We start from the raw sequence: 26,251 nt of genomic DNA, 5'->3' as shown, positions 1-26,251 counted from the left end.
CTGCTGAAAACCTTTCCAAGTCTCACATTCTGTAATTTTTTTAACTTTTCAGTTCAATTCTATAAATATCCTTTTAATTCCCAATTTTTAACCTATTTCTGTGCTTACCTCTGCTGAGAGAAAGGTGGAAAGAGGAAGATATTCAGGCCTTGGGGGGGGGGGGGACATAGTAGCTATTGATTAAGATTTCTGTCCTATTGGGAAGATGAGAAACAACTAAATAACTAATAGGTAGGAAGCATCCAATGAAAGTTGCAGGTGGGGCCAAAGGAACTCAAAGAAGGGAGAGAGCCCAGTGTGTCCAGGATTTGGGTTCTAGAAGTTCTGAGTTATGCTAAAGCTAGAAGATTGGAAAAAATGTGGCTAGATTAGGTAACCATCTAGTATCCTATTTCTAAAACATTAGATTGGTGACCTTGACACTCAAACAATCAACAAGAATTTATTAAGCACCTTCTGGAATGATTCTAGGCATTAGGAACACAAAAGCCAAGCAGGAAATAGTTCCAACCCTCAAGGAGTTTATATACTATTGGGATTCAGAATTCTAGCTTTTTTAGATAGAGAGATTGGGAGGCTAGAAACAAGAAGCCTGATGAAATGTGCTGGAAGGATGGGGTGAGCAGGGAATCCTCCCTATCTTATTATTTGTGAACATTTACCATTCCTATCCCCATTTAATACCCCCTTCTTTATGGTCCCCTTTTCAGTTATCAATGCAATCATTGACCCCACTGGGAACTTGGACATCATGACTGGCAACAGGCTGTCATCAGGGTCAACAATGAGACCAGCCAGTAAGGTCAGGACTGCTATTAGCCCAGCCCCTCCTCCTGAAGAAGTGAAAAACCACACCCAGAACTCCACCTGCAGCTCAACCCGACTCCAGGACCCAACCTTCCTTCCTGAGGCAGAGAAGTTTGTGATATGAAACCATGTTCTGTGCCATTGCTGCTGGCCACGGGCCACCTATGATTCCAGTGGTGTGGTTGTGTTGTGTGTGTATGTGTGGTTGTGGGCTGTTGTGTCAGTCGTTGGCACTTTGTACAAAGAAATTGAGCCAATTGGGCCTAAGGCAGTTGTTAGACAACTAGCCATGTCAGATATCCCACATGTGCCAAAACTAAAGCCCAGCTGTGCACCTCTTCTGGGCTCCTCTGCCCTGCCCTAGCTTAGTAATCGCACCCCTCTCTTTCATTCATTGTCCATGGCTATAAGGTCTTGCTTGGCCTTGATGATGTGTTCTGCTCCTTCCCAGAGCCGTGGACACCCCCTAATGTTGGGCCTGCATGGAATGGGTCATGAGCTTGTGGATCAGATCCAGTGGCATGGGATGAATATCCCAAACCCTCGATGGGCATGACCTATAGCTTGGCATTAGCACCAGGTTCTGACCTTCTACCCAAATGGAACACCAGATAAACCCAGGTGGCATTAAGGTTCTTCTTGACTTGCCTCTGGACTGACCCTGGCATTAGCTAGGCCTAGGGTCACTCTCTGGCCAAATCATTGTCCTTTAAGCCTGAGTTGAGTCTTGTCTTAGTCACATTTTTTAGCTTTACAAAGGAGGAAAAAAGTTTGCTCTTAGGAAGCTGGTGTCCCTCAGGGGCTAGAGAGCCAACTGCATGTGGTTCTTCAGGTAATAGGTGCTCTTCCCACAGGCTTGAACCTGATTACTTAAGGAATGAGCCCTCCTGGATCTAGCCCTGAGAGCGACTTAAAGGATACCAGCACAATCAGGTCAAATAGTCAGTCAGCAGCTATTCAGTGAATTCCTACTCTGTGTGCCATGCCCTATGCTCATGCTCTCACAAGGGGAAGACAGTAAAAGGAGCTCACAATCTGGGGGGAGACAGGAGATAGAAGCCCAGGCAGGCCCTGGTCCAGAGAAGTGTGTTCTATTGGAGAGACTTACACGTGAGGACCATTAGAGAATCACCCAGAGTGGAGCTGGAGTACTGTCAGTCAGTGTGGGAGCTGTCCAATGGAAGGAGAGGTTGGCGAAGCCTGGCGTGGCCAGGGAATTCCACTTTCTGGGAGATGTATACAAGTGGACACATGATCCTGCATTGCTTGGCTTCATTTGGAAGGAACTGTTAGTGGTTATAAGACTGGCTGCCCCAACCCCACAGTCTATCCCCTGACAATCCTATCCTGGGGAAGGACACCAGGCTGAGGAAGGGGCTGTGAGCCTCATTCTCCTCTGTGGTGTCCATGTCCATCAGACAGGACTGGTGCATCCCCTGTGCTACCAGGCACTGGTCAGTCCCAGCACTAAGTGATCAGGAGGCAAAACCTAATTCTTTGTTCGCAGAAAAAAGGTACCATTTGTTTGTAGCTGTTCACCCCGCCAAATTGCCAGGCATTTTGGAGAGACCCAGCACCCCTTGCTCTGCACATGCCTTAGAGAGGTTTCCTCTCTCCTGGCAACTCTAAGATAGCAGACAAGGTGATAGATAAGCACCTGTTCAGAATGCAGTCATGTGCTCACCCACACATGCATGTGTACTCCAAAGCGCATAAAGCACTTAACCATGCATGTAGAAGTCATGCACAAAAGTATACTTCAGATATGTGCACATGCATGTGCAAACATTTGTCCACACACATGTGGTCCGGTTTCTTCAGAATCTTCTCTTTGGATAGCTGCAGTGGTGGTTTACCTGGTCTCCCTGCCCACAGTGAGAATGCTGGTAGGCAGGCTGATTGCCTAAGGGTCTTGTTCACTTCACTGGAAGCTGAAGTGAGCCACTTTCCCAGTGTTCCTGAGGCCAGAGGTCCTATCTATCCCCATATTCTCCTGTATCTTGGGGACAACAGGTTTCTGTGCTCCACCTGTTTCTTGGCCAGACCCTAGCACCAGACTTGGGATTCACCCTTGCCTGTAAGCCTGCCCCAGAGTCTAGCTGGCTCCAGTTGGGGAAATGTCAACACTGAGACCCTGATTTTACCAGACAGAGCCATGTTGCAACCAGATAGCATCATGGTCAGCCAAGGTCAGGGTGAGGACCCCTCAGTTCTAGGTTTGAAGCACATTTCAGTCTATAGTATGATGAGGATGGGGTAGAGGGGGTAGCCAGTCTTTTCTTTCTTCTTCCTTTGCCCAAGTCCCTGAAATAGCTTTCTCTAAATTCTTCCCAGATGGGCACAGCAAAATGGATTAATTCCTTATTGTGAATCCAGCCCCTGGACCATTCTCTGCTGCTTTCTGAATTTTCAGGAATTATTTGCTGTCATTACTGATTGCCCAAAAATGATGGCTTAGAAGTCCCAGCTGAAGGGCAGGAAGGAAGATGGCAGGGCAGAGTGTAAACCACCATCTTACTGTATGACTGTAAGTGAATTGTTTTGCTTCTCCAGGTTGGCTTGTAAAATAAGGAGAATGATTCCTTCCCCTCCATTCACCCTCACAGCAGTGCTTTGAGGATGAATCAGGTGTCTGGGAATGCTTGGGAAATCTCTTCATATAGATGTAGATTGGACCATTTGAATCTGAATCCAGAAACTTGGATTGGGGTTTTGAGATACTTTTACAGCATAAATATTTGTATAGTTTTTTCATGCTCTTCCTGGAATCCTTGTCAACAGGGCACATGCTAACTTAACTGGGTATATTACACACCTTTTCTTCCTCCACTTCCCAACCCCAAAAGCCAAAGAGCTAGCCTAGTTACCATCCTTCCTTGGCTTCCCTGCCCTCACCCAGACCCAGGTGAAACCAGGACACGGACTCTGGATTCGTATCCCCCCTCCTTCATTTACCAGGCATCTCAAAGGTCAGGCCTTTGAGGAGAGCAGAGAACAGGGACTTGGCTGGATGGTGTCAGAGAACCCCTGCCTCCCCCTCCTTCATTATCCTAGGTCTAGGAAGGTTAGCTGTAATGATGAGTACTTGAAGACAAAGTCCTCTTAATGGTACAAATACTCTGAGAAGGTCCAAGTGGCCTGGCAGAGTGAGTCTGATGATATCCAATGATCAAGGGGGTTCTTGGGCCTATGGTCAGCTCAGGAGTGTTTCTATGTTTACATGCAACTGTTTAAGAGTTCTGTTTTTAAACTTGTTTTTAAAAAGTCTAAAAACAGAAGAAAGTATAGACAGGTATATGGCTTCTCCTGGTTCCTTTTTCTGCTTCCTGATTCAACCTTGGCAGCCTCCTTGGAGTATGCTTGCCTAAGCTCATATTCCTCTGTGTCCCCCTCTAGGACTGGCTAGATTGGAGCATGCCTGTGGTGAGGGAGGGGTCATGCTCTCTGCTGCCTGGTGCTTCCACATTGCTGACCCAGCCATTGGGTGTATATATAATGAGAGAGATGGCTATACCCTCTGTCTTGGGCCAGCCATATGCATGAGTGTGTCCGTGTACCTTACAAATGATCAATGGCCATCTCTCCTCACTCATTGACTTGCTCGGCACTGGTTGATTCTCTGGTTTTCTACTCCATCCCCTCTCCTCCATGATGGTTGTATAAATTTTTTTTTTTTTTGGAGAGGAGGAATTCACAAGTTCACACCTTTGATTCCAGTTTGGTTTGTTCCCTCTTTGTCTTCCCACCGAGTGGTAATTTATTTTGTTTGGATTGGAGGCAGTATCTGTACATTTGATTCCCAGGTGACACTGTAGATGTCTTTAAGAAAATGGGTTATTTTATATAATTTTATCATAGATTGTTCAAATAAATCATTCTTTTGTCACACAGCTATGTGTCACTTCCTTGCTTTATTAAAGGTACTGTGTCTTCAAGTAGGAGCCAAGGACTAAGCCGGGTATGAGTCCCTGAGGGCTTTGCCAAACTCAGTTTAATTCAATAAATATGGATAAAAGCAAGTGATAGAAGAGACTCAAAGTTTAGATGTGGGACAGCTCCTCCTTTTGTAGCTAGTCTAATACAGAATTAGTTATGACCACCTAAGGAAAAATGAACCCCTTTGTTAGAGAGTGAGCACCCCGTTCCCAGAGTTCTTAAAGCAGAAGCTAGATGACCACCCGGGAATATTGTTGGGAGTATTTGTAGACAGCCATGAATTGGACCAGAGGTCTCTCAAGGTGCTTTTAATTTCATGAGATTGGCATAAGAGAGGCGCACAAATAATTAAGATCCAAGTGTGCATATATTTAGGGAAAAGCAGCATCTAGTCATGAATAGAGGGCTGGCATGGCAGTTGGGACAACCCTTACCTAAATCCATCCATACTGACTAAGGTATTCTGAACAACACACAATCTCCTCCAAGTGCCTGAGGGGAAACTTCCTACCTGAATGAAATCACAAGCCTGTACCTCTAAGTACATTTAAGTGCTTGAGAGAGTTGCAAAGTATTCTGGGAAGTCTTGGATTGGAGGAAGCGGTGGGGGGGGGGGGGGATGCATGGTGTGAGTGTTGGATTTTGGTTATTATTGGATAACCATTATTGTACCAGGACAGGTGGGGTGAAGTGGGACTCAGGCAAAGCTTTCCAGAAATAGTTTCCAGGACAGTTCTGAGGGACTTAGGACAGGGAATACTATTCCCCTCCAGAGAAAGAACTGTTGGAGTCAGAACACAGATCAAAGCATACTATCTTCCACATTAGTTTATTTACAGTTTTATTAGGGTTTTGGTTTTATATGAGTATTTTCTTAAAACAATGACCAATATGGAAGTATGTTTTGCCTGATGATACTTGTATAATCCAGATCAAATTATTTACCCTCTCTGAGAGGGAAGAGGGAAGGAAGACAATTTGGATCTTATCATTTCAGAAAGCATGTATAGGAAAGTGTTATCATGTGTAGTTGGGAAAATGAAATCTCTTTGGATTAAAAATAAATAAGGGAAAGAAAAGTTCATAGGGGAGAAAAACAGTAGTAGTTCCCTAAGATCAGATGTGTAGTAGCCTGGCTCACTTTTCACAAAGTTAGGAATCTGGCCAAACTGACCTCTGTCACTGAACTTTCCTAAATTTGGTAACCCCACAAAAAACTAGAAAAGTAGAAAAACTTTCCAGTAATGGTTTTGTCTCAGCTGGATGTTGGAATGAGAACAGTCACTTGGCTGAGGGAAAGAAGATGAAAGTTACAGAACAGGGTCCTAAGAACATGGCAGCAGAAGAAAGTCTTACACTAGCGTTAGTGAAGTATTGGCATGTGTACTGGGCTGGCACAGGGGGAGCTACTCCATTCCCCCTTTTCCCAGCACCGGAAGCCATTTTTTGCATGCCCTGCCCCTCTGTCCAGCCACCCAAAGTGAGCACTTCCTCCCTCTGCTCTTTGTGGTAATGTGGGTGTGGGTGTGGGGGTGGGGGTGTGGGTGGCTCACCAGCAGCTCAAAGTTGCAGTTTGGGCATGCAAACTTGAAAACCTTCGACACCACCTTCAGTGGCTCTGAGTCTACCAATTGGCCAACACAACCTTTATTGTGTGTATAGTTTTTTGTTTTTATGAAAGCTATATCTTCTCTTTGCCCTATCCACAATGAGAACAAAGACCATTCTTAATATTTCTCTGAGGGGCTGAAGAGTTTTCTGAAAGATCCAAGAGAATCCGCAAAGGGATTTCAAACCATATCAGTATTGAAGTCAGCATTGAATATATCAGTATCTCTCTGGAGAGAAGTGAAAAAAGCCCCAGGTTGAAGAGTGGTAGGGAAAGAGGGACCTGTGGCAGTTTGAACACTTTATAGTTATGGTCAGACTCGATCTAAGGTGTTATTCCAGGCTTTTGGTTCAAGATGATGGTCTATATATACAGAATTCCCTATCAGTTTTTTTATTCAAAAGAACGGCCCCAGGGACTTCTGGTTGAGATGGTAACAGAAAAGGAGAGAGGAGCTCAGCTCACACACATACACTCCTGTGCATGAGATAGGAGATTCTTAATCAAGTGCAGTTTCAAAATGAGTCAGTAATAGACCAAAATGGTGAAAGTAATTTTCAGACTACACTAACAATCCAATGCCTGAAGTAAGGGAGGTTGTGCATTTTAGGAAGGATCCTGACAAAATGCAGAGTGTGACCGGGATGATGAGGGGGACAAGAGAAGTCATAAGGACCAATGAAAAAGTTGCGGATGGTAAGCCTGCACATGAGAAGACTTGAGGGACAGGGGTAGGGGAAACGTCTTCAAGTACTTGAAGGACTGTCACGTGGAGCAGCAATTAGACCTATTCTGCTTGGCCGGAGAGCAGAACTAAGAGCACTGAATATAAGTTGTAGTTGGGTATATTTCAGATCAAGATAAGGAAATTTTGTCAATATTTTGAGGTGTCCTGAAGTGGCCATGTGGCTAGATGAGGGGATTGGCCATATGATTTCCAAGATTCCTTCTAACTCTGGCTTGACTGGGACACATTGGAACCAGCTGGTCATAAGTCCCTCAGTTACAGAGTCCATAGTGTGTGTGTGTGGGGAGAGAGAGAGGAGAGAGAGAGAGAGAGAGAGAGAGAGAGAGAGAGAGAGAGAGAGAGAGAGAGAGAGAGAGAGAGAGAGAGAGAGAGAGAGAGAGAGAGAGAGAGCGCGAGCGCTAATTCCACACATTTGGCAAAACCAGTCCTTACAAGTCAATAGCAAGAAAGACAAAAGTGAGTCTTCCCAAAGTAAAGCATAGCTGCTTTGAATCCTGATCTGCAGATCCCCACACAGAATACTTCTGGGTACATGAAAAAAGGCCACTTCATTCCATAATTGAAGGATTATTTATTTATGACATTGACTCCCTGATGTGCCCCAGCTAGGATAATAAGTATGAATGTACACTGTAAAGGAAGAAAGGAACGTGGGCCCTACACTTAGGTGAAAGCATTTTCTTGGTTTCATTAAAAAAAGTAAAACTGAAAGAATTAAACAAAGAGACATTAATGGAGACTAAGCAACCATTACTTCCTTGTGACTAAGCTTACGTTTCTCTGCCTTGGTAAGGCCCTATCTGTAGAGTTGTGCTCAGGACATCCATCATTTGGAGAGCATGCTGGAGAAGGGTAACCAGGGTGGTGAAGCACCTGGACACCATGCCATATTAGGATTGGTGGAAAGATCTGTTCATCCTGAGAGAGAAGAGATGTAAAGACAAGGCTATTGTCTTCAAGTATTTCAAGAGCTGTCCTGAAGAAGAGTGAGTAGAATGTTCCTTAGAGGGAAGAACTAGGAGCACTGAGTGGAAGTTAAAGATAGTCAGATGTTGGTTTGAGGCAAAGATAAACATCCTAACGGTGAGAGATGTTCAAAAGTAGATTAGGTTGTCAGATGAATTGGGCTCCCTCTTCCTGGAGGGTGTCAAGCAGAGGTTAGATGATTACTTATCAGGTGTTTATATCAGTGAGTACAAGTTGGAATAGATGCTATCTGGGGTCTTTTCCAACTCAGATTCCATGATTTCCTTAATTGATGCACAAATAACAAGATTTAAAAATAGGCACACAGTTATACCTTGTTATGCTTTCATAATCTTTTAAAATGGATTTTGAAAGTCTTGTTTTTACACATTTCCCCTTCTTTTATTTTTTAAAGCCCTTACCTTCCATCTTAGTATCAATACTGTGTATTGGTTCTAAGGCAGAAGAGAGCAGTAAGGGCTAGGCAATGGGGGTTAAGTGACTTGCCCAGGGTCACACAGCTAGGAAGTATCTGAGACCATATTTGAACCCTGCACCTTCTGTCTGGATCTGGTTCTAAATCTACTGAGCTACCCAGATGCTCTCTCCTCTCCCATATGCTTCTTGAGACATTTCTTAGCACAAAAATAATTTGTTTAAAAGGAGACAGGGAGAGAGAGAAATTCATGAAAACAAATCAAATTTTAAAATCTTTCATTACATACACTGTTCCATACCCATTTAAGAAATGATTTTTTTTAATTATCAAGGATTTGTTCCCACTCACCCTCTCCTCACATATTCCTTCCCCACTGGGAAAAAAGAAAATGAAAGCATTTGCAACAGATAAGCTTAGTCAAACAAAACAAATGTCTATATCAGCTGTATTAGTTCTACACATTAAGTGTACCTCCTCTTTGTCAAGAGAAGTAACATGGGTAACATGCTTCATCAATGGTCTTCCAGAAGCATTGTTTTTGTCACTGCATTAATTGGGGTTCTTAAGTCTTTTGAATTTATTCTCTTTATAGATAACAATGATTATTAAACTGCAGAGGGCCATAAATTTTGCTTCTGTGTCGGGCAACTATATAGGAATTCACTTAAGGTTAAAGTCTTTAGCTATAAATTAGGAACCTATAGTCATTTAATTCCTCTGTGACTTGGAGCAAAGCCATTTGAATTCTTTGAGCCCTCACTTTCTATCAGTAGAATTGAAGAGACTAAATTAGATTGTCTCTTAAGTTCCATTCCAGATTGAAATGGTCTGCCCTTCCATTCTTTCCTTCCATCAGCTAACTGAGAAAGAATACAGAAGAAAAAAGAAGCTGAAACCTGGATTGGAAGAGGTCTGGTTAGAATTCAGTGGTTCGCAACCCTTCTAATGCCGTGACCCTGCAATACAGTTCCTCATGTTGCAGTGACCCCAAACCAAAAAAGTATTTTGGTGGCTACTTCAAAACTGTAATTTTGCTACAGTTATGATTCGGAATGTAAATACCTGATATGCATTATGTATTCTCATTGCCAGAAATTGAGAGGTTGAGAACCACTGGGTTAGATAGTTATGGGGGAAAGATGGAAATTTCAGTGAATCCAACATCATGCCTTTCTCTAGTCTATCACCCCAAATCTCGTCATCCTGGAGACTGATTGAGCTTTGATGCTCAACATCACCTCAGCCCTCAGTTGCTTCTCTCTTCTAATCCAACGGTTGGAGGGTTGAACAATGAACTCCCCCTCAAACTCCCCTTTATACAGGGGTCACACTTTTCCGGGTCATTTCATTTCCTATCAGCAATTCTGTCCGGTTCCCTCACAGCACCGAGTACCCATTAGATTGTAAATTCTTTGAGGGCAGGCACTGTTTTTCTTTTTTCTTGTTTGTGCCCCCAGTGCACTGAAAGGCTATCTTGTGGAAGAGGAACAGACCTGTTCTGCTTGGTACCAGAGGGGCCAGTTAAGAGCGGTGAATAAAAATTTCAAGGAAGCAGATTTAAAGCTTTTGATAGGGGAAAACTCCCTAGTAATTTTCTTCCTTGATACAGATTGCAATACCAGCCTGAAGAGGCCAAATCAGAACCTGTCCAACTCTGTGACCCCATGAACTGTACCTTCTATGAGGTTTTCTTGGCAAGGACACTAGTGTGATTTGTCATTTCTTCTCTGGTGGATTAAGGCAAACAGAGGTTAAGTGACTTACCCAGGATCACACATCTAGTATATAAGGTCAGATTTGAACTCGGGACTTGCTGACTCCAGGGTCAGTGCTCTATCACTGAAACATCTAGCGTCACCAAATTAGAGCTACATAGTGGCTCATTCTCACCAATTAAAGACACAGGCAGCTAATCAAAGGGAGCTTCTCCACTACATGGTAGGACATGCAGAAACCTTCACATTAGGAATCAAGAAGTGCTCTTATCTAACAAAGGTAATTGCTTTGGGGTGAGGGTTGGGGGGCTCAGAGGTAATTAATGGAAGCTCAGCGGTACAAGGAATTTCTGAGTTTAGTAGGGATAGAATCCTAAAGGAGGCTACATTTCAAAGGAGACCAAAGCTCTGAAACTCCCTTTCCCCTTTCCATCCCCTCACCTAATTTTCAAGCTTTCCTGAATTAAGCAAGGGTGTCTCAGAGAGGAAGATGCCCTCTGAGACTAGAGGACTCTGGGACATTCTTGGGCTCCCAAGAAATATTGCCCTCTCCCTCATCTGAAGCTGAAGCCCCAGATGGCCACATGGTTATGAAGGGCAAAGGGGAAGAAACTAAAAAGAAGGAAGTAATATATGACTAAGATAGACAAAGGAGGAAGACAGAGACTGAGCTGGAGATGAAACTGAATTAGCCTCTTTGCAGTGCTGGCATCCCAAGATTCAGAGCTGGAAGGATCCTTAGAGGCAATCTGATCTAACTCTTTCATCCTATAGGAGAGGAAACAAAAGCTTAGAGAGTTGACACTGACTTTCCCTAGGCCACACAGCTAGGAAGAAGCAGAGGTGGGATGCAAAGACATATCCTCTGATTCTAGTTCCACTGATCTTTCTTCCACACCACAATCCTTCAGCTGTGACTAGATGAAAGCAGACAAGACCATGCAGAAGCCCTCAAAGGTAAGTGGTTGTGGGAGGTCGGGGTTAAGGGGAGCCTTACTCCCTGAGGACTGTGGGAGAAAGGAACAATTGCAGGTGCCCAAACTGTGATACCTTTAAGGAAGGGTCTAACCCAAGGGTGGTGGGTGAGGGAACCCATCGGAGACTTGGCATGTCAGCGTTTCCAGAGATCCTGGTCCTGGGGGTGATTAATAGCAACAACCCAGGCCCCTTACTTGATATCATTATTCTCTAGTTGCAGGGGACCTGTGGTCAAATCAGGGGCCTTGAGAAAAATCCTAGAAACAATTTGTCATTTCTATGCTGATGCTTCTCACACCTATATATCCTGTCTCAATCTCTGGGCTGACCTCCAAACTCACATCTCTGTCTTTGTGACATCTTGAACTGGATGTCTGGTAGACATTTGAAACTCAGTATAGTCAAACCAGAACTCATTATCTTTCCCTCTGAATCCTCCCCCTGACTTCTACCATCCCTGCAACACCACCCTTCCAGGCCCTCAGGCTCAAAATCTAGGAGCCATCCTGGACTCCTCACTATCTCTCATAACCCATATCCAATCTGTTGCCAAGGCCTGATGATTTCACTGTAGCAGCATCTTTTGAATACAAACCCTTCTCTCCTCTGACACTGCCACAACTCTGGTCTGGCTGACTCAAGTAATTAATTTCAATTAATCTTCCTTTCTGCTACTGAAGTCATTTTCCTAGGGCAACTAGGTGACTCAATGGAATGAGAGCTAGGCCTAGGGGTGGGAAGTCCTGGGTTCAAATTTGGCATCAGACATTTCCAAGCTGTGTGACTCTCTGGGCAAGTCACTTAACCCCCTTGCCTAGCCTTTACCATTTCTTCTACCTTGGAACTAATATACAGTACTCATTCTAAAATGGAAGGTAAGAGTTTTAAAAAAGAAAGAAAGTAAGGACTTAAAAAAATAAATAAAGTAATTTTCCTGAAGCTCAAATCCAGTCATGTCACATACATCCTTCAGACCCCCACTCAGTAAACTCAGTAGTTCCCTAACCCCTCAGGATCAATACGAAATGCTGTTTGACATTCAAAGCCCTTTCCTGTCTTTCCAGTCTTCTTACACCTTGTTCTCCCCACTACGTACTCTTAGATCCAGGGACACTGACTTTATGGCTATTCCATGGACAGACTCTATGTCTCTTTGCTCGAGAGATTCTGTGTGTTACCCTGTGCCTAGAATGTCCTCCCTCTTCCACTCAGTTTACTGACCTCTCTTGCTTATTTTAAGTCTTAACTTAAATCCTGTCTTTTCCTGGAAGTCTTCCCCATCCCCTATGAATTCAAGTGTCTTCCTTCTGTGAGTTATCTCCTATTTATCCTGTATATAGCTTGCTTTGCATATTTTTGGTTACTATCTCTCCCATTATATTGGTAGATCTTTGAGGGCCAGGATTGCCTCTTGGAATTTTTTTTTTATATCCCCAGAGCTTAGCATGGTGTCTGGTGCTTAATAAATGTTTATTGGCTATTTGATTGAATGTTAAGAGCATCACTTTAAAGCTATTAGAGTCATAGAACAGAAAATAGGGCTGGGAAGGACCTTAGAATGTTGAACATGGATGTCAGAACTGGAAGGGTCATAGAAGATAAGATCATAGGATCACAGATTTAGAGCTAGAAGATCTTAACTCTTAGTAGCTCAAATCTCATTTTACAGATGAGGAAACTGAAGCCCAAGCTAATAAATAAATAATAATAGCTAGCATTTATATAGCACTTTAAAGTTTAGAAAGTGCTCTCATTTAATCCATGAAATAATCTGGGAAGTATGGACTTTATTATCCCCATTTTGCAGATGAGGAAGATAGAGTTTAATAACTTCCCCAGGCTCACATAACTAGTAAGTGTCTGAGGCTAGATCTGAACTCAGGTCTTCCTAAGTCCAGGTCCAGCACTTTATTCAATGTGCCAGATTCCAGGATTGATTTTGAGTTCCTCTCACTCTTAATTCCCATTATACCAGAGAAAGAGTGATCCTTTTTTTTTTTTTGATCCTTACCTTCCATCTCAGAATCAATACTAAGTATCAGTTCCAAAGCAGAAGAGCAGTAAGGGCCAGGCAATGGGTTTTAAGTGACTTGTACAGCCTCACATAGCTAGGAAGGTCTGAGGTCAAATTTGAACCCAGGACCCCCATTTCTAGGCCTGACTGTCTATCCATTGGGCCACCTAGCTACCTCCAAAAAAGAGATTCTTAACCTTTTTATGTCACAGACCTTTTATGAAGCCCAAGGAACCTTTCTCAGAATTTTTAAATTCATAAAATAAAGTATACAAAATTACAAAGGAAACCAATTATGTTTAAATAAAGTTGTGCTTTTTTTCCCCATTCAAGTTTACAAACCCCCTGAAATCTGGCCTCAGATCCTTTTTGGTGAAGGATGTTGTGGATCCTCAGCTAAGAACTCTTAAGCAAGAAGGATCAGAAAAGGTCTCCTATAGGTGATGAGACCTTGATGGAAGCTAGAGTCTAAAAGTTGCTCCTAGTACAATGCTTGACACATTTTAGGTACTTAGTCAATGACTAATAAATATTAGTTGACTGACTATATCTGGGCAGCAGGAACAGTCTGTGCTTTTTTAGAGACTCGAAAAGGATCATTGTGTGTAAAGAACAGAAAAGAGACAAATTTGGCTGGCATATAGGATACATGAAGGGGAATGATCTGTAATAAAAGTGGAGAGATAGGCTGGAGCATTTAAATGCCAAACAGATCCTAGAGGCAATAGGGAGTCACTGAGGTTTACTGAGTAGGAGAGTGACATGGTCAGACCTATGCTTTAGAATATTTGTTTTGGCAGTCGTGTGGAAAGTAGTTTGGAGAGAGGTGAGATAAGGCAGGAGGACCCATCAGAAAGCTATTATAACAGTCCAAAGGAGGTATTACTTTATTACTACTAAGTTCCCAAATCGACTTGCCCGAGTCACTAAAATAATCATTTCTTTATTAGGCTACACCATGATACTAAAAAAAGCACAGCCCAGGGCAACCAGGTGGATCAGTGGATTGAGAGCAAGACCCAGAGACAGGAGGTCCTGGGTTCAAATGTGACCTCAGATACTTTCTAGCTGTGTGACTCTGGGCACATCCCTTAATTCCAATTGCCCAGCCCTTACTGCTCTTCTGCCTTGGAACTGATACTTAGTATTGATTCTAAGATGGAAGTTAAGGGGTTTAAAAAAAGAGCATATTATTTTGGTAGTCATGTGGAGAGTGGTTTGGAGTGAGGAGAGACTTGAGACAGAAGGACACATTTGAAAGTTATCCTAATAGTCCTAAGGAAATATGCTGAGGTATTGCTTACTACCTTAAGCACTGTTAAATTTATGGTTGGACTAAATATATTTAATTGGTCACCAGGGATTTAATTACTAAATCCCAAAAATGAATTATTAAAGTCAGAATGGAATTTATGGTAGTTTATTTTACAATAGAGGGAAGATATTAAGGAAGAGAGAAAGTGAAGAAGAGAGAGAGAGAGAGAGAGAGAGAGAGAGAGAGAGAGAGAGAGAGAGAGAGAGAGAGAGAGAGAGAGCGAGCGAGCTCTGGCTTCCTCTGAGCCAGGTAGGAATTCAAAGGCTCCTGCCAGTGGAAAGGAGTCTCAAGACAATGGGCCTTTCCGGAGACCGACACCTCCAGAAAGGCCAAAGAAAAGAAGTCAGCCTTTACCCTCACCATGTGTCAGTTCAATCAGTAGATTCTTTATCAGCCTCAACTCCAGTAGAACTGCTTCTTACAGGAGATTCCACTTCAAGTGTGAGTCTTCACTCCAAGTGTGTCTTCACTCCAAGTGAGTCTCCTCACTCCACGTGTCTCTCCAAGTCCATCTATGTGTGTCTCTGTTTCCACTTAGAAAGACCTTTTTCTTTTGTGTCTCTTCCCCTAAATTTTAACATCTACCGATCTCAGCTAACACTCCTCTCCAGGACTGCCCACTCTTTCACATGTGGGTCACAGACCTCCCACTCAATGTATGAAATGGGTGTTCATATTTTTGTGGTTAAAATCCAAAATAGGTAGATCTCCATACTCAACTTTAAGTACTGTACTTACATTTTGGAGGATTAAAATCTAAAAATAGGCAGGGGATTACAATTTAATCCTCACAATCAAGGAAGAGCTAAGTACCTTCATTGTTACAATCAGGGGAGAGCCAAATCCAATCTTCACAGTACCTAAACTAACTTGCACAAATTATTAAAATCTTCATTTGGTTATTAGGCTATACCGTGATCCAAAGACAGCACAGCCAAGGGAAACCACTCAAGTCAGTCTTTTAAGTTTTCAGCTTTACTGAAATTTTGCAACTAAGAAATAAAATATACAGAACTTTAAAATATTTTCTAACAAATAATACACTAGATGGACCCAAAGAAACCACCAAAAGGGAGCTTAGAACACAGGATGTCAGAGTTGGAAAACACCATCTTCTCCAACCCTTTCATTTTATAATTAGGGAAACTGAGTCACATAGTTAATGAGCCAGCTGCAACTGGAACCCAGGCTCCTCACTCACTTATCCCTAGATATGATATATGCATTCTATTCAGATTCCTGAGCCCAGTCTGAGCACGCAGTAAGTAATTGTCGATTGATTAATGGTAGATGGGCTTGTAATGCTTCCGTAGTCAGTTTCCAGTGAGAAGGAACAAGTTCAAGGAGGGCATGGCTGACCTGAGCCACAGAGGAAGTCATGAGCTGTTCCAGGCATGAGATAATGCATGTAAAGTGCCTGCCCCCCTCGTCTGTAATGTCAATGATGATGAATGAATGGAGAGACAACAGGAATGTCATCTGCTCATCCTAGAGCCTGACATTTTCCCATGACTATCATTGTTTTGGAACATAGGAATTAGAGATCTTAGAACTGGAAGATCCTCAGAGGTCATCTCCTCTAACTCCCTCATTCCCATAATATCCTCATAACATCCCATCATACAGATGAGGAAACAAGAACCCAGAGGGGGTGAAGGGACTTGTCTCAGGAAATTCAGGCAGTAAATGTTCTCCCTAAATGGGAATTAAGTGACTTGCCCAGGATTACACAGTTAGGAAGTATCTGAGGCTACATTTGAACCCAGGACCTTTTGTCTCCAGGACTAGCTTTCTATCCACTAAACTACCTAGCTGCCCCCAAGAGCTTACATTCTAATGAGAGGGTGTCAGAGAAGGCAACTATAGCCTCTTCCAAACTGTCAGCCAAGGGATCCTGAATCCTAGGCTGGAGAGAACAGAATGTACCCTCATGTGCCAGACGGAGCAAGTCTACCCCTGCTGAGGCTACAGAGAGGAAGACAGACAAGGCCAATTTACCCAAGGTTACACAGTGAGTCAGGGGCAAAGCTGGGACTTGAGTCTCTGGTTCCTATTCCAGACCCAAATTTCCCATTTCCCAGGCCATAATTTGTCCCTCACAATCTTTGCTCTTATCCAGACAGAAGGGATGATGGGATTAGGCTCCTGTACTTTCTTTTCTTTTTTGGCTAATGGAGCATGAGGATTTAAGAGGGAACAAAGGTGAGCTGTGAGTCAGGGTTAAAGGTCTAAAAGGCTTTGATCCCTCTGACTTTGGAGATGTTGTCTCTGGTCCCTGTCCTGCCATCTCTCGGTCCCTCTGTCTGTCTCTCTCTGTCCCTCTCCTGCTTTTCTTGTCTTTCAGAGGCTCCTAGACCAGGGCTTCCCTCAGCCTGGGCTCTCCTTGTCCTGTTTAGAAGCACAGCATCTATTCCCTTCTCTCTTCCTGCAGTGTCAGGGGGCTAAGAATGTATTCTCCAATGAGTTAACTCATATGTAAAATGATTTGCAAACCTTAACAGCACCATATAAATACTAGTTATTATTGTTATTCCAAGAGGGTTTTGTGTGTAGAAAAGGAAACTAAAAGCCAGAGTGGAGGTGATTTCTGCAAAGTCCCACAGGTCCCAAGTGTAGGAGGCAGGATTTGAATCTTAGTCCTTTGATGTCTGATCAACATGGAGTCAGAAATGCTAAGTTTCAGCCAAGCCCTTCAAATGTTGGGTCACCGCACTACAAGACAATCGGTGCCCTCAGGTTTGATGGGTCTGCTCTGAACTCATGGTGGGCCAGGTTTAGAGTTCTAGGGGTCTAGCAATGCAGGGAGGAACTGAAGGGGGCCCTCCTAAAGTGGAACCAGTCTCACATAGCCATAACAAAACTGCAGGTGATTTTTATAAATAAAATGAGGAAGCAAAAAGTAGAAATGGCCCTTTTCAGGATTTGGTTATGGTGTCAGCTTAAAGAGGGAACTGAACTACACCCAAAGGACATGCTTCTTGGGAGATCGACCCATCCCACAGAGTACAGTGTCTACACTGACAAGAAGAGGTGCTGTGGTGCACACAGGGTCACAGACTCTCAGATTTAGAGAGTTCCAGGCTCAGCGTTCTCCCCAGGAATTACTTCTACCACAACCTCACTAATGATAAAGAACGTGCTCCTTAAGAAAGTGCCTATCCTGGCTTATCTGTATGGGATTTATCTCATCATGGATGAGAGGCTCATTAACGAGGAGGCACAGATCTCTCTGTCAGTGTCGGAAGACAGTATCCAGCCAGACATGAGCAGGTTCATAGAATCACAATATTTGAGAGATGGGATGGATGTCAGCATCGATGTAGTACAACATAGAAACGAAAGGACAACCCCTTACAACATACTAACGCAGTGGTTGTCCAGATTGTACTTTTTTTTTTAACCTTTACTTTCTATCTTACTTGATACTACGTTATCAAATCAGAAAGGTAGTAAGGGTTAGGCAACTGGGGTAAAGCGACTTGTCCAGGGTCTGAAGCTAGGAAGTGTCTGAGGTCACATTTGCACCCAGATCCTCCCGCCCCTAGGCCTGGCTCTCATTCCACCAAGCCACCTAGTTGTTCCAGGAAAATTACTCCAGTGGCAGAATGGAAAATGAATTGACATGGGTTAGAATCATAGATAGAATGACAAAACTAGGAGTTTTGGTTTATAGCATATAGAGGCAGGGTAACCTTTAGATATCATCTAACCCCCCAAAAAAAGATCACTATATAAAAAATATTTATAGTAGCTCTTTTTGAGGGAGCAAAAAAATTGGAAAGTGAAGAAAAATACCCATCCTTTAGGGAATAGTTGAGTAAGTTGTAGCATATAATTGTGGTGGAATACAGGATGATTTCAGAAAAACTTGAAAAGATTTCCATGAACTGATGCAAAGTGAAGTAAAAGAACCAGAAGAATATTGTACTCAGTGACAGCAATACTGTATGGTGAACAATTGTAAATAACTTAGCTATCCTCAGCAATACAATAATCTAAAACTATCCCAAAGGACTAATGATGAAAAATGCCATCTGCTTCCAGAGAAAGAAGTGATAGAGTCTGAATCCAGACCAAAGCATACTACAGTTCACTTTCTTTTTTCTCCTTTCCTTCCTTCCTTCCTTCTTCCTACCTTTTCTTCTACAAAACGATTAATGTGGAAAAATGTTTTACATGATTATACAGATTACTTACTATCTCAAGGAGAGAGGAAGGTTTATGGGAAAGAAGGTTTTCTTAAGTTCCCTGTAGCTTCCTCATTTCCTCGAGTTCTCTGTGTCTGCTAAGCCATTGTAACTTATAATAGGTTATAATAACATTTATAACAGAATCATTTTTTGCCCTTGTATCCCTAAGCACAATTCCTTGCATGTTACAAATACTTAAGAGTAATTAAAATTAAATAAAACTTATTGAATTTAATTAAGCCGAATTTCTAGTTAGAAGGAATTTTAGAGATTATTTAGACATAGTCCCTCACTTTACATGTAGGAAAACTGAGGCCCAGGTGGACCCTATTATAAATGTGTTTGTCTCCTAAGGTCTTCTATGGTTTATGCTATACAGGATATGCCCCCTTTTATATGCCCTTGGGTCTTCTCTTGGACCCTGGACCTTATCTTAGATTGGCCCTTCCTAGGGAAGTCTTCCCATTCCTGTTTCATTGACTCAGACCTCCTGCCATTCATGCTTCTCTTAGAGAGAAACCCCTGGCCTGAAAGATGTTTTTCCCTACCTAATGCACAAACACCTTTGGAAACCTGCAAGGTGGAATTCTAAAAGAGGTGGCAGATAAAGATCAGGAAGCTAGGTAACACAGTGGATAAAGTCCTAGACCTGGAGTCAGGAAGATTAGCCTAAGACATTTAAAAACTATGAGACCCTGGGTAAGACACTTTGCCATATTTGCCAAAGTTTCCTCACCTGTCAAATAAGCTGGAAAAGGAAATAGCAAATTACTCCAGTATTCTTGCCAAGAAAACTTCAAATGAGGTCACAAAAACTGAAAAAGAACTGAGCAACAACCACAAAAACTCCAAGATTTCAGGAATAGATAGAATATAGATGAACAGACAAACACAGAAGGAGCACTTTCCTTACAACACACCTATGAGGCAGAGGATGCCAATATCCTCTTGATTTTAAAGATCAGGAAACTGTGTAATCATAACTGTGAATGTGAATGGGATGAACTCACCCATAAAATGGAAGTGGATAGCAGAGTAGATTAAAACCCAAAATCTCATAATATATTGTTTATAAGAAACACATCTGAGGCAAGTAGACACACACAGAGTAAAGGTAAGAGGATAGAGCAGAATTTATTGGACTTCAACTGAGAAAAATAAGGCAGGAATAGTGATCATGATCTTAGATTAAGCTAAAGCAAAAATAGATTTGATTAAAAGAGGTAAGGAAGGTAATCAAATCCTGATAAAAGGCAGTATAGACAATAAAGAAATATCAGTACTCAACATATATTCACCAAATGGTATAGCATCCAGATTTTTAAAGGAGAAACTAAAGGAGCTTATAGAGGAAATTAACAATAAAGCCATATTAGTGAGGGACCTCAACCTTCCTCTATCAGAACTAGATAAACCAAACCAAAAAATAAATAAGAAAGAAGTAAGGGACATAAATGAAATTTTAGAAAAATTGGAATTAACAGGTATCTGGATAAAACTGAATACCTTCTTTTCAGCAGCACATGGCACATATATAAAGACTGACCATATATGAGGGTATAAAAACATCCCAAACAAATGCAGAAAAGTAGAAATATTAAATGCAACTTTCCAAATCATAATGCAATTAAAAATAATAATTAGTAAGGGTTCATGGAGAGGCAAATTAAAGACTAATTGGAAACTAAATAATCTAATTTTTCAAAACTGGTGGGTTAAAGAATAAATCATAGAAACAATTACTGATTTCAATGAAGAGAATGACAATGAGGAGACAACATACCAAAATTTATGGGATACAGCCAAAGTAGTAATCAGGGGAAATTTTATATCTCTGAATGCCTATATCAACAAAATAGAGAAAAAGGAGATCAATGAATTGGGCATGCAACTAAAAAAACTAGAAAAATAACAAATTTAAAATCCCCACATAAAGACTAAATTGGAAATCCTAAAAATCACAGGGAAAAATATTAAAATTGAAAATAAAAGAGCTATTGAACTAATAAATAAGACTAGGAGTTGGTTCTTTTAAAAGAATAAAATAAAGTATTGGTTAATCTATTTTAAAAAGAAAGAAGAAAATCAAATTATCAGCATCGAAAGTAAAAAGGGGTATTTCACCTCTAATGAAGAGGAAATTAATGCAATTATTAGGGGCTATTTTGCTCAATTATTTGATAATAAATATGAAAATCTAGCTGAAATGGATAAATATTTACAAAAATATGAATTGCCTAGATTAACAAAAGAGGAAATAGAATACTTAAATAATCCCATCTCAGAAAAAAAAATAGACATCCATCAATGAAATCCCCAGGAAAAAAATCCCCTGGGCCAGATGGGTTCACAAGTGAATTCTATCAAATATTTGAAGAACAATTAATCCCAATACTATACAAACTATTTGACAAAACAAGGAAAGAAGGATTCTTTTTATGGCAAAAATATTTTCCTGATACCTAAGCCAGTCAGACCAAAAACAGAGAAAGAAAACAATAGACCAATCTCCTTAAAGAACATAGATGCAAAAATCGTATATACAATACTAGCAAAGAGACTACAGCAATTTATCACAAGAATTATTCACTATGACCAGGTGGGATTTATACCAGGAATGAAAGACTGCTTTAATATTAGAAAAACCATCCACATAATTGACCATATCAATAATCAAACTAACAGAAATCACATAATTATTTAAAAGATCAGGAGACTGAGACTCTAGTTAAGAAGTGATTCATCCAGGGGTCATTACTAGTAAGTAGCAGCGTCAAGATTTGTCTCCTTACTCTAAATCCAGACTTCTTTCCAAAGGATGAGAGTTTTTCCCCTTCAAGCTTGGGTTAGCAACCCAAAACTAAACCACTTCCCTCCATCTTCTCTCCCTTACCCTCATTTCAAAAGATTACCTAGGTCAAGGATCTTGGTGATTCAACTAAATCAGAGAACATTTACTAAGCATATTTACTAAGTGTGCAGGGTCCAACACTATAGAAAAAGATACATAGTCTGCCCTTTTAGTGTAACAGGGAGGATAGATGAATAAATGAGTATGCAGCAAGGAAGAATGTCATCAGAACCCATACATGTATAGCCCAGATGCTTATCAGCTCTGGGAGCTCTAGGAGGGTAGAATGGATGGAGATAATATGGATCATAAAACTTTGGAAAACTTATGTGGAATTTATTATGTAAATAAAAAGATTTTGATGAAGTTAAATTTAAAAAAAAAGAATGTCATCAGAACCAAGGAGAAATCAGTTTGGGGAAAATGGGGATGTAAAAGGGTCTGTGGGAAAATACATTCAATGTTTGTTTCTCTCTTTGTTCAAGTAGTTTCTTTTTTTCCCCAACCAAATCTTATTTTAGTCATATCTTTTGTTTTTATATCACTTTAATTTTCAAATATATTTTGCTCTCCCACCAAGCAGGCCATTCCTTCTAACAAAGATTTAAAAAAGAATCAGTCACGTCTATCATGTCTGATACTGTATGTCACATTCCGCACCAAGAGGTCCCCACTTCTGCAAAGAGAAGAGGGAGGTGCATTATCTCACCTCTTCTCTGAAGACTGAGCTTGGTAACTATCCATAGTGTATGCTTTCTCCAAGACCTTACCAGTTAAGGTCTTCACTGCTGGATGTTTTCAAGTCATTGTCCTAACATAGGAAGAGGTCCCTGCTGTGCTCAGTGTGGGACACTCTCAGAAGCAAGGATTTCCCTTGAAGGCCTGGGGTTCAGAGCGGAGGGGGTTCCATCGGGGTGGAGGAACAGAAGGAAGCCCATTGAGGGTAGCCGTGAAGGGCGGGGCAGGTAACTTTCACGCCTGGATGAACTGCACCGATTTCTCACCAGAATCGACTGTAGCCCCAGCCCTACCCCAACAGTATGGTCTCGCTCTTAAGCAAAGCCTGGGCCGGGGATGTGGCAGGAAGATTTCCCAGGCAGCCAGAGAGCAGAGATTTAGTGAAGGATTGGGAAAAGGTAGATCAAAGACCAATTATGGAGCATCAGGAATGCCGGTAATGCCATTAATGTTAGGGTGTCCCTAACAGTTTTTTATTCCATTATCAAAAAGATGATTAAAACTAGTGGAGGAAGGATTAGCAAGACCCTTCCTCCTGGCAGTGTCTGGGTCTCTTGACACCCCCCCATCCCCCATTTCCATTCTGGGTAAGGGAGGTGGAGTGTTGTCATCACAGACCCCAGGTGATGCCCTGGGACTCAGCCTCCCAGAATTCTGGGGTTTGAATGAGCCTCTTTCTTAGCCAGAAGAGAGTTCAGCCACCTGCTACCGGGGAATGGAGAGCATGGCATGACTATGTCCTGGATAGCTAAGCCAAAGGCTCTTCCTTCCTTCCTAGAGAGTGTGGATAGTTCTGCAAATTCATTCTTCCTAATTGGAAGAAAAGTGAAGGGTTGGGAAAGGAGTTCCAGGCTCCAAGTCATAAAACCTAGGATCATGGCTCTGGTTCTAAAATTCATTGTGGGACTTGGGCAAGTCATTTCCTCCCCCATCCACATCCACACCCTTGTCTTCACATGGGGGAGAATAGCCTCTGTACCACTTCCACCGCCATCACCTTCCATCGCCATCATCTGGGTTAAGGGATGTTGTGATTAGAGGGGAATGACCTAGAGTCAGGCTCTGGCTAAAACGGAGCTCCTGAAACTTTAGGCTCACTGACTCCTAAGGGTTAGATGAAGGCAGCCCCTGGAAGGAAAGGATGAGCTGGATAGACTTCCTAGAGGAAGAGGCTAGGTCACGGGTCAACTCAGGCAAGGCTTACCAAAAGTTGCTGGTCTTTGGAGAAATGTCTTCTGCTGTGATTCCTATGGACTACTGCCTTCTCTTTGTCATCCCTTTCCCTATTCTTGTCTTCCCAACAAGTCTGAGTCCCACAAAGCACTTTTCAGGGCTACTTCTGAGAAGCAATTGCCAGAGATAATACCACTAAGTGGCTGGAGTGTGAAAGACCTGAGTTCAAATTTGGCCTCAGATACTTACTTAGCCATATGACCCTGGGCAAGACACTTAACTTCTTTTTGCCTCGGTTTCTTCATCTGTAAAATGGGTATAATAATAACACCTATCTCCCATGGTTGCTGTGTGGATAAATAAAATATTTGTAAAGCACCTGGTACATAGGAAACCCAATATAGATGTTAAACAATTATTATTATTACTATTTTTCCCATCATACGATAATGATGATAATATAACAGAAATCCCATTTTCCCAACCATAGGAAGGGAGGGCCCCATTTGACAGAAAAGACTGAAGATTAGTTAAGAGGCAACATACCCACCATCCCAGGACTTGTATACAGGTCTCTTCATGCCCCCTCTCCTTCTGCTGCCCCTCACCATAGCACCACCACTGGGGATGAGTGAGCTCTAGGAGAATGGATCTACAGAATACTTTGACCATGGCTATAGTTGCCTCCCTAGTTTTGTAAGGGGAAGGACTAACAGCTGGAGAAATTGGGAAAGGCCTCATGTAGGAGGTGCGATTTGATTTCAGCTTCAAAGGAAACTACATTTGTGACCTTTGCAAACCACATTAACGGCTTTGAGCCTCAGGTTCTTCATCTGTTAAAGGAGGGTGCTGGGTCTGCTGAAGCGTGAGCAGGGTGGTAGCATGTGGCATCGCAGAGGATATAAAGTGTCTTTTGTCTCTACCTGACCACTCTGCCATCTCCAGTTCCATCTGCTGGCTCTTAGATGCTGATGATTCAGGGACAAAAGATGGGGAGAAACAGGGTGGGGGTTAGAGAAGCAGAATGTGGAGAGAAGCAGGAGGAGAATTTTTTTTAAGTTTAAAGGTTTCAAGAAGTAGAAACCTTTGATAATGAAAGTATTGTGATAATAACACAAATCTGTCGCTTTACCATTTGGCCAGTAAATATACTTATACCTTCCATATCACATATCACGGGGGTTAGGGGCACAGCACCTGCCCTGTGATCTGGAAAATCTATGTACAATTTTCTGGCCCTCTTTTCATACTAAAGAAGAAGTCTGCATTTTTTCTTTTTCTTTTATGTGGTGTTTACAATACTTTATTATAAATTCTGGGTTAAGTATATATTTCTGAGTTCTAAACTTTTTCTGTGTTGTCTGCTGGCCTTCATGTGTCATCTGCGCCTTCTGCAAAACTTCCCCCAAGGACAGTGGACTGAGAGCGAGGCCTAGAGAGGGGAGGTCCTAGGTTCAAGTCTGGCTTCAGATACTTCCCAGTTGTATGACCCTGGGCAAGTCACTTGACCCCCATTGCCTAGCCCTTACCACTCTTCTGCCTTGGAACCAATGCACAGTATTGACTCCAAGATGAAAGGTAAGGGTTTAAAATTTTTTTTAATTAAAAAAACTCTCCCCAAATTCCCATTTAATTTCTTTTTTTTTTCCATGTCAACACAATATAGACTTTTAATTATTCTAGATGAATGTTACATTTCAGGATTGCATGTCCTGAGGAGGTCAGTAGGAAGTCTGTGACTGCTGTTGGCGGTAGCCTCCCTGACGCATGTAGCCTCCCTCATTTTTTCGGTAGCCATCTTTCTGGTCTCTAAAATAACCTCCATAGGTACCCTGCTTATGGTCAAAGACACGTTCATTGTTTTCCACCAAGTTTCCCAGTTTTTCTGCAAACCTCAAAGCCAGGTTCTGCTGGGCCGTGGGCTCAGTGCGATGCATCACCACCGTCTGTGTTGGCTGGTCCAGAGAAGCCATAAGCTCCTCACTGATGATCATTTTGCTGATTATGGAATGAACAGTAGGCAAATCCAGCTGAAACACATCAGATAATGTCTCCATGCTAATAGAGTCGTAAACACTGCTATAGGTGAAGAGATAGGTGCGCAGTGACTCTTCCTGGATCTTTCTAACCAGCATGGTGCGGACTTTGTTGGCCTCAGGGAACAAATCCCAAACTTTCCCATCCATCTTCTCATTTATAATAAAGCTATGGCAGGTCTTCCATTCCCCCATCTTGATGGCTTTAGATGCTGCTACTACATGTTCCCTCATTGATTCAGGTGGACCAAGCAAGGGCTGCCACTCGCCCACACACAATTGGTGATGGAACTGTTTGCTGATCATACGCCTCCAAGCATCACTTTCATGGGCTGCCATATAAGGGATCTCCAGAAGCATGGCAGATACCAAATAGACACATTCGAGTAGTTCCAGGTTGATGTGCAAGTGGAAGGGCACCTGGTGTCAACATTCCACCTTCTCTTGCTCCTGGTTTTGCTCCTGAAGGCTCCTGAGCAGCAGACCCTGCCCTAGCAGTTCCTTAGCATGGCCACTAGATTGAATGTCCAGGAGAGCATTGTGTGCATCCTTGGCCAGGCCTTGCTGGAAAGTGCAGATACCCAGCTGCACCATGGTACGATTATAAAGGATCTGCACTGGAGGGTCTGCATGCTGAATGTTGTCCTGCAGGTGGCTCATGAGCATGAGGTCCCGAGCCTGGTACCAGCAACAGTGAAGGACATGGTGATAGATGTGGCAGAGGATTGCACATCTC

General features: G+C 42.3%; 2 protein-coding genes and 1 pseudogene across 7 annotated transcripts in view; 2 read left to right on the top strand and 1 right to left on the bottom strand.

Moving 5' to 3' along the window:
- Nucleotides 1–4,697, top strand: part of CEP170B (centrosomal protein 170B) — a 123,110-nt gene extending 118,413 nt beyond the window's left edge. For all 6 annotated transcript variants that reach the window (XM_056811173.1, XM_056811176.1, XM_056811174.1 and 3 more), the window contains one exon: nucleotides 711–4,697. In XM_056811173.1, coding sequence (XP_056667151.1) covers nucleotides 711–931 — 221 coding nt within the window. In that variant the 3' untranslated portion in view covers nucleotides 932–4,697. The remainder of the gene's footprint in view (nucleotides 1–710) is intronic.
- A 5,356-nt stretch (nucleotides 4,698–10,053) lies between these two features.
- Nucleotides 10,054–26,251, top strand: part of PLD4 (phospholipase D family member 4) — a 35,508-nt gene continuing 19,310 nt past the window's right edge. The window contains exon 1 of the mRNA XM_007473459.3: nucleotides 10,054–11,177. Coding sequence (XP_007473521.1) covers nucleotides 11,142–11,177 — 36 coding nt within the window. The 5' untranslated portion in view covers nucleotides 10,054–11,141. The remainder of the gene's footprint in view (nucleotides 11,178–26,251) is intronic.
- Nucleotides 25,108–26,246, bottom strand: LOC107648916 (eukaryotic translation initiation factor 3 subunit C-like; annotated as a pseudogene).

This window comes from Monodelphis domestica, chromosome 1, assembly GCF_027887165.1.
Source record: "Monodelphis domestica isolate mMonDom1 chromosome 1, mMonDom1.pri, whole genome shotgun sequence".
Taxonomy (NCBI): Eukaryota; Metazoa; Chordata; class Mammalia; order Didelphimorphia; family Didelphidae; genus Monodelphis; species Monodelphis domestica.
Note: the sequence above shows the minus strand (reverse complement) of the source record. Positions and strands in the feature narration are given on the sequence as shown.